The sequence below is a fragment of the Pan troglodytes genome, chromosome 4, assembly GCF_028858775.2.
Source record: "Pan troglodytes isolate AG18354 chromosome 4, NHGRI_mPanTro3-v2.0_pri, whole genome shotgun sequence".
Lineage (NCBI taxonomy): Eukaryota > Metazoa > Chordata > Mammalia > Primates > Hominidae > Pan > Pan troglodytes.
The window spans coordinates 155,676,409-155,692,627 of NC_072402.2; the positions used below are offsets into that span (position 1 = coordinate 155,676,409).

The 16,219-nt window shown below is 43.6% G+C and overlaps 1 protein-coding gene across 1 annotated transcript; it reads right to left on the minus strand.

The window, feature by feature from the left end:
• Positions 1-229: 229 nt before the first annotated feature.
• LOC471799 (cell division cycle 37, HSP90 cochaperone) lies at positions 230-1,378 on the minus strand. The gene is given in 3 exon segments (XM_024356789.3): positions 230-873; positions 876-1,223; positions 1,226-1,378. Coding segments are annotated over 3 exon segments (1,128 nt in total). The 5' UTR covers positions 1,362-1,378.
• Positions 1,379-16,219: the final 14,841 nt, after the last annotated feature.

A 16,219-nucleotide genomic window follows, 5' to 3' on the forward strand; every position in this document is an offset into this window, starting at 1 on the left:
ATGCTGATGAGGGGCTGCAGGCAGTGAAGCCCCTTGATTCAAAGCAGAGATTTGAATGGGTGCTGGAGAATGGGACAGTGGAGAGGCCAGGGAGGGCTGGGCAGGCCTCCCAGCCCGGCCAAGCAACACAAGTGGAGGAAGCCAGGAGCGGGCAAGATGGCATCTATCTGTTTTCTGAAAAGGGGCACGTAGGGGCCTGCAAGCAGGTGGCGATGGCAGCTGGGGCGGGTCACAAGCCGACATCCTTCTCATTGCCCGTCTTGGGAACAGCTTCCAGCAGCGGGTCCCTGGGACCTGCCTCCTCTCCCACCTTGGCCTGGCTGGCCTTAGAGTTGGGGACCCAGAGGCCAGAGTCAAAGCAGCGCTGCATGTGGTACTTCGCGTTGGTGGGGTCCGTCTTGCTGATGGCATCTTGCAGCATCTGCACGTCTTTCACATGGAAGCACTTCTGGAGTTCCTCAGGGAGGGACTCGTAGACCTTGATGGGGTCCAGGTCGCCAGGGCCGAGCCGCTTCTGGCGCTCCTCCTCCTCGTACTCCTTCATGACCTTCTTGATGGGCAGCTTGGCACGGCCCCGCACATGCTCTTTGAGGGTTTCCAGCTCGTCGTTGAAGCCCTCCACGTACTGGCGATCGGCTGTCCTAATCTCAGTGAAGAACTGCCGGAAGCAGGCCCGGGGGTCCACCTTCAGGCTCTTGGCCAGCTCCAGGATAAACTGCATGACGATTGTCTGGGGGACCACCTGCTCCATGAGTGCACATTTCTCCACCACCTCTAGATCAATGCACCAGATGACCAAGTAATTGGCTGTCTCCTCGCACACCAGGTGGACGTTGTCCGACAGGCACTCTTGGCTGTCATCCCAGTGGCGAGCATGCCAAAGTGCTTGGTCTGTTTCTCGCACTTTTCCACGAAGGTCTTGTGTTTCTGCTCCCTCACCTCCTCTGAGTCCTCCTCCGTCTTCTCCGGCTTGGTGTTGACCATGCTCTTGCTGAAGCCGTCTTTGCTAAGCGTGTCCACGTTCCAGGGCATGCTCTTCTCCTTCTTGTGCATCTCCTCCAGCTTCTGCTCCCAGCTCCGATCCTCGCGCAGCTGCTGCGCCTCAGCCTGCAGCTGCTCCAGCTCTGCCTTGCCGCCCTCAGCCACCTTCAGCTCCTTCAGTTTCCTCTGGCACTTGGCCACCTTGTGCTTGCATTCGTGGCAGCCCCTGTCCAGTTCCTCTTCTCCTTCTGGGACTGCTCCATGCGCTCCCCCTCGGCCTGGTGCTGCCAGTGGAAGAGGCTGGCCGTGTCGATGTTGGCATGCGTCTCGTCTTCATCATCAGACACCTCTATGTGGTTCCACATGCTGTAGTCCACCATCTTGCCTTGGCGGCCCAGCCCGCTCTGGCTTGGGTGGCAGCGGCAGCAGCGCTGGAGACTCCCAAGGCAAGTCTTAAATCTCTTCATGTGTGGAACCTACTGACACCATCAACTCTGTCTGTTGCCAGGTGAGGGGGAAGGTCCTTGTAGTCATAAAATGGCTCCACATAGGGTTTAGTTCATCTTTATGAGGGATATGGAATACATTTATCCATGGAGCATTCATTATTTGCTCCAAAGTGTCTCTCTTGCTGGAATTGAGAATGAGAAATTTCTTAAGCAGGTTTTCACCTTCCATGAACAAGTAGAAGTGAATGTGATACATTCCACTCTGTACTTCATCCTACAGCTCCTTGAAATTCTGTCCATCAAAGGCAGGGATCCATTGACCAGTGTATAGAAGCTGACTCCTGAGATCCATGGTGGGTCCATCACACTTTTGACCATGAAGAGTTCCAGGGCAGCAAAAGGGATAACCGGAAGATAACCACCTTGTTGACGAAAGCGAATTTGTTGCCGATGCCAAAGTCTGCAATCTTGATGTTCATGTCAGCATCCAAGGGCAGGTTTTCTGCCATATATATATGTATATGTGTGTGTGTGTGTGTGTGTGTATATGTATATGTATGTATATATGTATGTATGTATATATGTATGTATGTATATATGTATATATACGTATATGTGTATATATGTATATATATGTGTGTATATATGTATATATATGTATTTTTTTTTTTGAGACAGAGTTTCACTCTTGTTGCCCAGGCTGGAGTGCAATGGCACAATCTCGGCTCACTGCAACCTCCATCTCCCGGGTTCAAGCGATTCTCCTGCCTCAGCCTCCTGAGTAGCTGGGATTACAGGCATGTGCCACCATGCCCGGCTAATTTTATATTTTTAGTAGAGATGGGGTTTCTCCATGTTGGTCAGGCTGGTCTTGAACTCCCGACCTCAGGTGATCCACCCACCTTGGCCTCCCAAAGTGCTGGGATTACAGGCATGAGCCACCGCTCCTGGGCTATATACTGTTTGGAGACAGAGTCTTGCTTTTGTCACCCAGGCTGGAGTGCAGTGGCATGATCTTGGCTCACTGCAACCTCCGCCTCCTGGGTTCAAGCAATTCTGCTGCCTCAGCCTCCCGAGCAGTGGGTATTACAGGCGACTGCCACCACGCCTGGCTAATTTTTGTGTTTTTAGTAGAGACAGGGTTTCACCATGTTGGCCAGGCTGGTCTTGAACTCCTGACCTTACGAGAACTGCCCGTCTTGGCCTCCCAAAGTGCTGGGATCACAGGTGTGAGCCACTGTGCCCAACCATCTGCTTCTGAATCTCTATGGACAACAAACTTCTGGTGACAGTAATGTACAGCAGACACTATCTGGCGGAATTTGACTTGGTCATTTTGTTACCAAGCAAAAGGGGCTCACTGCCCAATGCGCTACAAGCCAATGCAATGACTCCAGGTTTTGAGGAAAAGCAAAGCTTTTTATTACCGGTTGACCAATAAGGAGATAGGAGTCCAGCTCAAATCTGTCTGCTTGTGCTGGCTTTAAGGCAATATTATTAGAAAAGGTTTGGGGGTGAATTCTGAGATTAGCAGGTGGTTGGTGGAAGGAAAGGGGAGGTCTGGGAAGTCCTCCAGCATACGCAGCTATCTCTTCACGCTTCCTCGTGGGTCGCATGTGCAAATTTGGGAGGAGTTAGTATGAAACATCTGGTGGAGATCCAGACTGCGATGTAAGCAACCTTGTTTTACACAGATTCCATTTGGCCATATTGGTTCCAACCAATTTCAGTCAATTTTTAAATCTCATAAGCAGAAGGAATTTCAGCAATTCAGCAAGTTAGTTCTTATCTGCCATCCTGTAAACTCAAGAATTTCTGTTAGTCACTGGTTTCTTGAAATCTTTGGGGCACAGTTTCACTCTTTTTCTTTCATACTTCCATGAGGCAGGAGGACTCTTCTCCAGCGGTGTAGTCCGTGACAAGGAATCTTGTTCTCAGTCTCAACCCCTTCAAATAATTTCACCATGATGGGATGATTCTAAGCCTTCATGCTTTTTACTTCGCAGGATTGTCTCTGGAAGCTAGAGGAATTCTGTTGAGTCTGGTCAATGATCCCCCATGGCTACATATTTCCCAGTAAGGATGTGCCAGGCCAGCTTTGACAGGCAAAGGTACCCTTGATGATGGTGTTGAGGAGCTGGTGTTTGCTAACATGGGTGTTCTCAGCCGAGATGGACAAGAGGCCCTGCCGTACATTGGACTTACTGCTGGGCTTGAAGGCAGAGTGCCCCAAGGTCAGCTGAAAACTGAGAAAAGCTAGAGAGAAGCTTGGTCTAGATCACGTCAAAAGAAAAATCACTCCCAAAGACCACCTGACCAACTGATCTTTATAATGGGATCAAAACACAATGCTAAACTAAAAATAAACAAAAATCAAATACTAACAAAAATTTTTTTAAATGAGGAAAGGAAGGGCTGGGCGCCATGGCTCACGCTTGTAATCCCAGCACTTTGGGAGGTCAAGGTGGGCAGATCATGAGGTCAGGAGATTGAGACCATCTTGGTAACACAGTGAAACCCCATCTCTACTAAAAATACAAAAATTAGCTGGGCGTGCTGGCAGGCGCCTGTAGTCCCAGCTACTCAGGAGGCTGAGGCAGGAGAATGGCGTGAACCTGGGAGGTGGAAGTTGCGGTGAGATGAGATTGTGCCACTGCACTCCAGCCTGGGCAACAGAGTGAGACTCTGTCTTAAAAAAACCCAAAAAAACAATAATGAGAGAAAGGAAATGAATAAAAAAGAATAAGAGAAAGATAAAAAAACAGTCTGGGTGCGGTGGCTGACACCTGTAATCCCAGCACTTTGGGAGGCCGGGGTGGGAAGATTACTTGAGCTCAGGAGTTTGAGACCAGCCTGGGCAACATAGTGAGACCCCATCTCTATTTATAAAAAAAAAAAAAAAAAGAAAGAAAGAAAAAAAGAAAGAAAAAAGTGAGAAAAAGAAAAAAGGATAAGGAAAAAGAAAACAATGAGAAAAATAAAAGTAAAGAAGACCAAGAAAAAGGGAAAAATGAGAAAACTAAAAAAAAATAAAGAATACAAATGGGAAAATGAGAAAAAGAATAAAAAGAGAGAGCGAAATTTAATAACAAATGAAAAAGACAGAAAGCCTACAATGCCAAAAAGAAAACAAGTAAATTTTGGGCAAAATCCCTTAGGTCATTGAAAACCAGCCTCCTGAGCTAGAAAGCCCGGAAACCTAAGCCCAACCAGGGACTTATATACGTGCCTGGAATTCTAGAACGGTGGCTTCTTAGGACGTCATAGCAAGAAAGGGACCTATCATGGCTGATGATAATCCACAGTGGTTTCCTCATTTTTTGGTCTCAAGAAAGCCTTACTGTTAAAAAAATTTTGAGAACCCTAAATAGCAACAGCTTTTCCTTTATGTAGGTTATAGATATTGCTATTTGCCTTATTAGAAATTAAAACCGATACGATGCTTCAGTGGCTTTTTCATTTCTAGCTCGAAAAGCTTTTGGCTTATTATGTTTTTAAATGTCCAAATATGTGGCGATTTTTAATTTATCTTTTTATTAGTTTTTAAATTTTATTCATATTTTAGTTTGTATCTATAATAAAAGGACTCTGTGTAAACAAAAATAACTAAAATATCATTCTAAAAACAATAATTCCTCAATATTAACATCTTTTCAGTGTTAAAATTTTTAATTGTCCCATATATTTTGAATTAAAAAAATTTCGTTTTATTAAAAAATGTTGTTTTCGTTTATTTATTTATTTATTTTTGAGATAGGGTCTCATTCTGTCACCCAGGCTGGAGTGCAGTGGTATGATCTCGGCTCACTGCAACCTCCGCCTCTCGGGTTCAAGCAATCCTTCCACCTCAGTCTCCTGAGTAGCTGGGACTACAGGTGTGTATTTTTTAGTAGAGATGGGGTTTCACCATGTTGGCCAGGCTGGTCTCGAACTCCTGGCCCCAGGTGATCCACCTGCCTCGGCCTCCCAAAGTGCTGGGATTACAGGTGTGAGCCACTGCGCCTGGTCATTTTGAAATTTTTTTGTTTTTCAGATTGTCTATTCGAATCAGGAACCAAATAAGGTCCATATATTGTGATTGATTATGTCCTTTAAAAGGCTTTAAAAATCTATCAGTTTTCACTCTAATCTCCTTTATAATCTGTCTTTGAGAAATCCAGATTGTCAGCATCCTCCTCTTTGGAGTTTGCTGATTGTATTCGTGGTATAGATTAACCAGTTTCTCTGTATTTTCTGTACATTGATGGTTGAATCTTGAGGTTTGATCAGATTTAGATGTGAATTTATTTTGGTAAGACTTCTTCACAGGTGGTGTTCTGCTCTTTCATTAGGAGCCACATGATGTCTGATGAGCTCTCTTCTTGTGATGTTAGCAGACTTTCATTCTAATTTCCTAGATCTATTAAATCATGATCGGTAACATGATGGTTAATTTTAGGTGCCACCTTGACTGGGCTAAGGGATGCCCCAATAGCTGGTACATATTATTTCTGCATGTATCTGTGTGAGCATTTCTGGAAGAGATTAGCATTTGAACTAGTAGATTGAGTGTTTTAGTCTGTTTGTGCTGCTACAACAAAATACCTGAGACTGGGTAATTTTTTATTTTTATTTTTGTATTTATTTATTTATTTGTTTTTGAGAGAGAGTTTTGCTCTTGTTGCTCAAGCTGGAGTGCAATGGTGCGATCTGAGCTCACCACAACCTACGCCTCACCTCCCTGGTTCAAGTGATTCTCCTGCCTCAGCCTCCCAAGTAGCTGGGATTACAGTTGCGTGCCACCATGCTGGACTAATTTTTGTGTTTTTAGTAGAGATGGGGTTTCACCATGTTGGCCAGGCTGGTCTTGAACTCCTGACCTCAAGGGATTGCCTGCCTTGGCCTCCCAAAGTGCTGGGATTACAGGTGTGAGCCACCGCACCTGGCCTATTTTTTTTTTTTTAATAGAGATTAGTGGGGCAGGGGGGTCTCATTACATTGCCCAGGCTGGTCTCGAACTCCAGGGCTCAAGCAATCCTCCCACCTTGGCCTCTCAAAGTGCTGGGATGTAATACCAGGCAGAGGCTGTCGCACCTGGCCAAAATACCTGAGACTGGGTAATTTATAAAGAACAGACATTTATTTCTCATAGTTCTGGAGGATGGAAAGTTCAAGACCAAGGCTCTGGCAGTTGAGGATGTTTGGTGAGGCTGCGTCCTCTAGACAGGTGGAATGCTGTGTCCTTGCATGGCAAAAAAGCTAACGAGCAAGCTAAAGACCTAGGCAAATGCCATAAAAAGCCTTTTTTCATAAGGGCCTTTATTTCTTTCACATGAGAGCAGCCCTCGTGGTGTAATCACCTGTTAGAGGCCCGTCTTTTAATACTATTACCTTGACAACCCCTGGATTTTGGAGGGGTTGTCACGTTCAGACCATAGCACTGAGTAAAGAAGATCCCCCTCCCTCATGTGGGTGGGCAATATCCTATCCGGTGAGGGCCTGAATAGAACAAAAAGGCAGGGGAATTGTGAATTCAATCTATCTGCTTGATTTGGGACATCCAGTGCTCTTGCTCTGCGACATTGGAGCTCCTTTTTCTTAAGCCTTTAAACTCAGGCAGAGATTTTCACCATCAGATCTCCTACTTCCTGTTTTTGGACCTTGGCACTCAGACTGGAGCTTATACCATTGGCTTTCTGGCTCCCAGGCCTTCAGGCTTGAACTAGAACTATACTGCTTGCTTCCCTGGGCCTCCAGTTTGCAGATGGCAATTTATAGAACTTCTCAGCCTTCATAATCATGTGAGCTAATCCCTCATAATAAATCTCTTTCTATAGATCTACATATATCCTATTTGCTTTGTTTCTCTGGAGAACCCTGACTAATACAAATAGCAAAATAAGGCCAGGCGCTGTGGCTCATGCCTGTAATCCTAGCACTTTGGGAGGCCGAGGCGGGCAGATTGCCTGAGGTCAGGAGTTTGAGACCAGCCTGGGCAACACGGTGAAACCCTATCTCACTAAGAATACAAAAATTAGCTGGGCGTGGAGGCATGCGCCTGTAGTCCCAGCTACTTGGGAGGTTGAGGCAGGAGAATTGCTTGACCCCAAGAGGCAGAGGTTGCAGTGAACCGAGATCGTGCCACTGCACTCTAGCCTGGGCGACAGAGCAAGACTCCATCTCCAAAAAAAAAAAAAAGGCAAATTAATAAATCTATCATCCCTTCTTTAATTATTGGCTGGAATACTTTAACAAAGAGAAATGTGTCATCTATTGTTATAAACTTCTAACTCACTTGGGATGAGAGATGACTTTATGATTCCTGTTCTTGCAATAAAAGGTATTTTGAAAGATTCCAAATTAAGCCAAAGAAATAAATTGCTAAGAGAGGAATTTTGGCATCAGAAACATCACTTTAAATGTTTGAGGTCCTGAGAATATTTGAGGTCTTGTTATGGCTGAAATAATATAAAGTAAATAATCTACAGTGCTACCCACAGCCCTCAACAATGTGCCCAACCCGCAATACACATTCAGTACATATTAGCCATTATTAACATCATATAATCTAACCATCGCATTTTAGATGTGGAAAATTGGGGGTTATTCATTTGTTTGTTCATTCAACAAATGTTTACTGAGCCCTTATTAAACTCTCTGAGGAGGCACAGTTCTAGGGGCTGGGGAAACCACAAAACCAAGTCTCTGAGTTTGTTGTGCTTTGTTGTGGGTTGTGGGAAATCTAAGAGGGTGATAAATGATATGAAGGAAATAAACAGGGTGATGTGTTAGTCCTACTGGGTGGGGCATTACTTTAGGTGGGGCGCTAACATTGGGAGAAAGGAGCCCGATAGGTAGAGGTGTAGAAAGAGGACTTTCCACGCAGGGGATACTGCAAGTGCAAAGGCTCCGAGGTGGGAATAAGCTGGACATGTTCCAGGAGCAGAAAGGCAATCAGTGCGGTTGAGTCTGAATGAGCAGGCAGAAGGGTGGTAGAAGGTCCATGTAGAGAGACAGGTGGAAGCAGAGATGAGAATCCTGTTTTTCTGGTGGCTTCTGTGTTGGTACATTTTGTATATAACTTTGTACGATTCTGGGGCCCACTTTGTACGATTTGCAGCTACAAGATACAGTGTTTTCAAAATCACTTTCCTCATCCTGCCTGTTTAGACCTGTGCCTTTTGAGAGCCAGTTCTGAAGCAGACAGCAGTTCCGTGCTGCACCCAGGTTTTCTTTCTGGCGGCTTGCAGCTCCTGGTGTTTTCAGGGACCGCTGGTGAGAGCTGCTGATTTGGAGTTGAAGAGCCAGCCCCAGGGCCGTTCCATGTCGTGCTCTGCCCTGACCTCTGGTGGAATCGGCCTGTTAAGACACAGACCAAGTGGGAATGTGGAAGTCCTTGCCTCCTTCTTCCATTTAGCTGGGAGTATGCAATGTATTATGAAGGCCTCCAGCACCTCGGGTCCTCCTCAGATTTTCAGGACCTTTGGAGGGACAGGATTTCAGACACTGCCATGGGATGGCCCAATGACTTTTGACCATCCAACACCTCTTGGCCTCAGGGATTGGCTCAGAAAGGGCACATGACCCAGTCTGGGCAAGTCAGGTCTTCCCTAAGCATTGGTACAGGGACCTTAGGAGACAGAGCATCTTTTTACCTGGGATTTGGAGTTATAATGTCCTTTTATACTTGGACTGCCAGTCTCCATCTCTTTGGCCACACGAAGGGAGGCTTCCTGAGAATTTAAATCAATACTGAGGAGGAAGGTGGGGTCTGGAGATGTGATGGGAACCATCATTTAAGCTCCTGCTTCGGTTTGGGCTTAGACTGAGCCAATAAATAACTTTTTCTCTTAAGCTGGTTTCAGTTAGGTTTCTGTTGCTTGCAACTGGAAATCTCCTAATTGCTATGTCAATCAGTGCTAGCCATCACTATTAGTAGTGGTACTGATCAAAAGTAAGTTTGAGGTAGATAAACAATGGCACTCTATGGCAGAAACCACATTTGTCACTATATAGTGATCTGTTTTTCTGTTTCTAAATGTTGGTCTCTCTCATTCCATAAAGGCAGAAACCATATTTGTTTTGCTCATCAGTCTAGCTCACTGTCTAGTTGAGTAAGTCTTCAATAAATACTTGTGGAATGAATAAATAGTTGCATGGCAATGTTTACTGATGTGAGAAGGTAACTTACATTCTCTAATACTATTGTAGCCATCTAGGGGAATGTGCTTATTCTTTAGCTAGTCATGCTGAAGGGTTTATGGGCAAAGTTGGATGATATCTGCTGCAACTTAGTTGGTTCAGGAAAAAAAAGTATTATCTGTATGTGTATATCAATGACACAACCACAATGTGAAAGTTTAAGAGCTTTTAGCACTCACTACAACCCCATGCACCCATCACTCAGATTCAATAATGATCTGATGAGCCATCTTGTTTCATTTCTACTCCTACTACCTTCCTGTCTCTATAGACTTATTTTGGAATTATTTACTTTGAAGTAATTTCAAGCTTGCAAAAAAATTGCAAGTATAGTTTGGAGAATACCCAAATACTCTTTATTTAAATTCACTATTTTTAAAAATCTTATCATGCTCCCTCACGTGCAATGTTTGTGTATATATATCTGTATGTGTTTACAGATATATGTGCATGTAGACATAAAATCGTTAATTTTTGGACCATCTGACAGTAGGCTGCATGGCTAAGGCCTCTTTACTTCATGTATGGGTATATGTGTGTTGAGAGAGAGAGTACAAATACAGCAAAATGTTAACCATTATTGAAATTAAGTGGTGGCTATAGAGGTATTCATTGTACTATTCTTTCAATTTCTATGTATTTAAAAATTATCAAAATAAAAAATAGGAAAAGAAAAAATATTACCATTGTCTTGATGTGCAGTCGTGATCACCCTGCTTTTAAGAAATTTCCAATCATGGCTGGGCATGGTGGCTCACGCCTGTAATCTCAGCACTTCGGGAGGCCAAGGCGGGCAGATCACTTGAGGTCAGGAGTTAAAGACCAGCCTGGCCAACATGGTAAAACCCCGTCTCTACTAAAGGTACAAAAATTAGCTGGGTGTGGTGGTGTGCGCCTATAATCCCAGCTATTCAGGAGGCTGAGGGAGAAGAATTGCTTGAACCCAGGAGGTAGAGGTTGCAGTGAGTCGAGATCACGCCACTGCACTCTAGCCTGGGGGACAGAGTGAGACTCCATCTTAAGAGAAATAAAAGAAATTTCCGATCCCCGAATTTCCTATAATTCGGGGAAATTATGGAAAAACTATTTGCATTATAAAGAAATGTTCATGTTCTGGGAAAAATATCTCCTCAAGTCTTCTTCAAATAATAGCAATTAAAATGATCCAATGAAGGCATACAGTTCAGCTGTAGAGGAAATGAAATTAGCCCAAGAGAACAAATCTTTTCTTTCCCTTCTCCCTTCCTTTCTTCCTTCATCTTTCCCTAGTTTGCTAAAATTTTATAAAAAGCTGTTGTTTTCAGATTATAAAGTCACGGTAAAAAAAAGTTCAGACAATAATGAAAGGGGTAAAGGAGACATTAAAATTATCCACGACGTTACATTCTAAAAATAATAGTGAAAACAGCACAAAACACTGTTCTAAACACATTCATAATTTACTAATAGCCCAAGGAAGTAGTTTCTACTATCATTCATATTTTAGCGGTGGGGAAGTTGAGGCATAAAGGGGTTGAGTAAATTTCCTAAGATGAAAGTCCAGCTCCACCTAAGATTTGTAAGAGCTTGAATTCGAACTCAGGCAATCTGACTCTAAAACCTGTGCTCTTCACCACTATCCTACCCCACCTTGCTGAGAAAAAGGCACTTCGAACCCTTTGGTAAATATTCTTTTGTACAGATGTGCACTCTTGCTCACATACACACAAGTGCACACATATACAATCACGCACGTGATCATATGCATATACCCAGACATGTGCACATACATGTCACAAACACACATATAAGCACATCCACATTTTACAAAACAATCATTTTATTTATGGCAGTTGACATGGTTAGGCTTTGCGTCCCTACCGAAATCTCATCTTGAATTGTAATCCCCATAATCTCCACCTGTCAAGGTTGGGAGCAGGTGGAGGTAATTGAATCTTGGGGGTGGTTCCCCTATGCTGTTCTCGTGATAGTGAGTGAGTTCTTAGGAGATCTGATGGTTTTATAAGCGTCTGGCGTTTCCCCTGCTTGCATTCACTCTCTCCTGCCGCCCGGTGAGGAAGGTTCCAGCTTCTCCTTTGCCCTCCGCCATGACTGTAAGTTTCCCGAGGCTTCCCCAGCAATGTGGAACTGTGAGTCAATCAAACCTTCTTCCTTTATAAATTACCCTGTCTCAGATATTTCGTCATGGCAGTGTGAGAACAGACTAATACAGTGCTTCATGACTCATGTTTTACGTACAAAAGTAGGCAGGAGAGTTTAATGAACCCCTGTTTTGAGTGAAACAATCAACTTTACTGTCTCCAGCACCTGAGAGGCCCAGAAAGAAGAGGACCAGCAAGGGGACTACTGGCTTGGGTTCCTTTGTGGCGGCCTTGCTATCCAGGCTCAGATTGCAGGCACGGCTTCCATGATGTAACCACAGTGTGAATGTTTAGTTTTTAGCACTCACTACAACCACATGTGCCAGTCACTCAGATTCAATAATAATTTGATGATTCATCTTGTTTCATCTCTACTTCCAGTACTTTTTCCTCTCTATAGATTTTTTGGAATTATTTACTTTGAAATAGCTTCATACTTGCAGGAGTATTACTAGTATAGAAAATACCCAGCTGGGCTGGGTGTGGTGGCTCACGCCTGTAATTCCCGCACTTTGGGAGGCCGAAACCGGAAGGCAGAGGTTGCAGTGATCTGAGGTTGTGCCACTGCACTCTAGCCTGGGCAATGAGAGCAAAACTCTGTCTCAAAAAAAAAAAAAAAAAAAAAAAAAAAGAAAGAAAATACCCAGCTGGGCGTGGTGGCTCACACGTGTAATCCCAGCACTTTGGGAGGCCTAGGCGGGTGGATCACCTGAGGTCAGGAGTTCGAGACCAGCCTGGACAACATGGTGAAACCCCGTCTCCACTAAAAATACAAAAAATTAGCTGGGCGTGGTGGTGGACACCTGTAATCCCAGTTACTTGGGAGGCTGAGGCAGGAGAATCGCTTGAGTCTAGGAGGTGGAGGTTGCAGTGAGCCAAGATCTCACTACTGCACTCCAGCCTGGGTGACAGAGGGAGACTCCATCTTTAAAGAAAATACCAAATGCCCTTTATCCAAATTCACTAATTTTTAACCTCTTGCCATATATGCTTTATAATTCTCTCTCTCTGATTTGCTCTATATATGTATATATATATCTGTATGTGTATATACTTGTGTGTATATGTGTATATATATATATAATCATTAATTTTTGGGTCATCTGACAGTAGGCTGCGTGGCTAAGGCAGCTTTACTTCATACTTCAATGTCCGTTTCCTGAGAACAAAGATATTTTCTTACATAGCCGTAGTAACTAAATGGAGGAAAGTTAATTGATAGCAATACTTAACATCTATGGTCCGTATTCCAGTTTTGTCAATTGTCCCAATAATGTCCCTTATAATATTTTTTTAACGCCTAGTCCAGGATCTAGTCCAAGATCATGCATAACATTTGGCTGTCATGTCTTGTTGGTCTCCTTTCATTGGAACTGTTCTTTAGCCTTTCTTTGCCTTTGATGACATTGACATTTTGGAAGAATAAAGGCTATTTATCTTACAGAATGTTCCTCAACTTGGGTTTATCTTAAGTTTTCTCTTGGCTATGTTCAGGTTAGGTCTTCCTGGCCAGAATGCTACTGGTCCAGGACGTTGTGTCTGTCCCCAGAAATCACATCTGTGGGTACACAATGTCCATTGATGATGGTAATTTTCATCACTGGGTCAAGGTATTGTCCAGTTTCCCTGTGGTATGACATGCTTTTAAACATTTAATAACATATGCTATTTTTTTTAAAGCAAGAAAAGCAAGACCTACAGCATTATTTTTCGTTATGGTGGTATTGCTACCACCATTATCACCATCATCACATCACCATCATGCAAGACTTCTGTGTTGGGTGCTGTGTACCTGCTTTACCTGCTTTACTACAAAATCACAACTGCTCTGTGAATAAGAGGAACATGTGGCTGAGTGTGATTAAGTAACTTGCCAAAGGCTGAATAGAGCTCAAACCTGGCTGGCTGGCTGTGATTGTTTTTTATGCAGTTCTCTAACTTTATATGTTTTGCTTTTTTCTCAGTCTTAACTTTTTATAAACAATGCTGCGATGAATATCCCAGAAAACATGTGTTTATGAGTTGTCAAAATCCCAGCCCTTAGGCCTCTAGACTCCATCTCTTCCTGAAATATTAATGAGATAGATATTCTTAGGTAAACAGAAATATATATGCTCGGCAGTAGGTCATCTTATAAAGCCACGCTGGCTGAGAATTGGAAGGGAGTCATCAGGTTGATCATTCTATCCTGGGCAAGAAACTTCTCTACCGATGACTTAACAACAGAAATAGTTACCATAGTAATAACACCCCTCGAATACCTCCCTATATGTGAAGCACTTTTCCTTTGTGATTTTATTAATCTTTACAATAACTCTGTGAGGTAGATATTATCACCCCACATTCAGATGACAGGAAACACCTGGTGGCATCCCTGACAGATCGACGTAGTCACTGCTACCAAGTATCTATGAATGGAGAACTCTCCGCTTTGCAAAGTAGACCGAACCACTTATTCATCACTTTAATTGCTTGCTTCTGTAAGTAAGAATTCACTTAAAATCATTATAAAATTCATGGAATTTACTAACTCATTTTTGCATGAGAGAGCTTGCAATGTTTCAATACTAACAATGGACACGGCTGCCATATGTTGAGCATTTCTAAGAGGCCAGCATTTTTTCTTGGTGCAATTTTTGCTGGTATAACCTCATTTCTGCACAATGACCTTGTTGGGGGTGCTATTATTATCTCCATCTTATATATGACGTGACTGAGGCCTGTCACTATTAAGTAGAGAGGCCAAGATAGTCCCATGTCACTGCAGGTACTTACCTGGTGACTTTAGAAACTGACCTCCCTAGAAAGGTGCCCAAGGGGCTAGGCGCAGTGGCTCATGCCTGTAATCCCAGCACTTTGAGAGACTGAGGTGAGAGGATCACCTGAGGTCAGGAGTTCGAGACCAGTCTAGCCAACATGGTGAAATCCCATCTCTACTAAAAATACGAAAAATTAGCCAGGCGTAGTGGTGGGCACCTGTAATCCCAGCTGCCCAGGAGGCTGAGGCAGGAGAGTCACTGGAACCAGGAGGCAGAGACTGCAGTGAGCTGAGATCGTGCCACTGCACTCAAGCCTGGGTGACAGAGCGAGGCTCTGTCTCAAAAAAAAAAAAAAAAAAAAAAAAAGATGCCCAAGGACAGAAGGTCAGTGAGGTGACTATAGAAAATGATCAACTCAGAAAGACAGAAAGCAGCTGGCCAAGTTCCTTTCCAAAGGTTTTCAGAGTTTCATAGTGTGTATGTGTGGGTTGGAACAAGCAAAATTTAGATTAAAATCTAGCAAACATTAAGGATCATATAAACAAATGTATCTTTTGGCATCTATTGATGTTATAGAGGCTTACTGTTAAAACCTAACAGTGGAAACTTTGCTGTGTGCAAGTTTACTTTGGAATTCATTCTACATACACCTCTATTATGGGTTGAATTGTGTGCCACTGGCCAAATGTATTTAAGTCCTAATTCGCAGAACCTGTGAATGTGACCCGATTTGGAAATAGGATCTTTGCAGATGTAGTCAAGTCAAGAAGAGGTAGGGTGGGCCGTAAGCTAATATGACTGGTGTCTTTTTAAGAAAAGGAAAATGCCACGTGAAGACAGAGACACAAAGGGAGAATGACATGTGACAACAGAGACAATACCAAGGACGGCTGGCCACCAGCAGAAGCTAGGAAGAGGCCAGAAAGGATTTTATGTAAAATCTCAGAGAGAGTAAGGCCCTGCTACCATTTTGATTTCAGATTTCTATCATCCACAACTGTAGGAGAATAAATTTGAGTTATTTTAAGCCCCCTGGTTTGTTACTGCATCCCTAGGAAACTAATACAACCTCTTGTTCACTTCTAGGAGTTTGAGAATTTTCAGCTGGGCGCGGTGGCTCATGCCTGTAATCTCAGCACTTTGGGAGGCCAAGGTGGGCGGATCACCTGAGGTCAGAAGTTCGAGACCAGCCTGGCCAACATGGTGAAACCCTGTTTCTACTAAAAATACAAAAATTAGCCGGGCATGGTGGTGGGCACCTGTAATCCCAGCTACTTGGGAAGCTGAGGCACGAGAACGGCTTGAACCTGGGAGGCAGAGGTTGCAGTCAGCCAAGATCGTGCCACTGCACTCCAGCCTGGGTGACAGAGCTAAACTCAGTCTCCAAAAAAAAAAAAAAAAAAAAAGGAGTTTGAGAATTTTCCTCAAGATTGGCAGCTTATTCAATTGTACAGACAAGACATTTTGGTTGTGTCTGTTCCCTTTGAGGTTTTCAAGCTTCAGTGTGTATAAGGGATTTATATGTAGAACTGTATGTATGTATTCTCTAGGTGGTTTCGAGGATTTTTTGTTGTTCATTTTGGCTGTATACAATTTTCTTTCTTTTTTATTTTTTTAATTGAGAAAGTCTTGCTCTGTCACCAGGAATACAGTGGCACTATCCCAGCTCACTGCAGCTTCTGCCTCCCGGGTTCAAGTGATTCTCCTG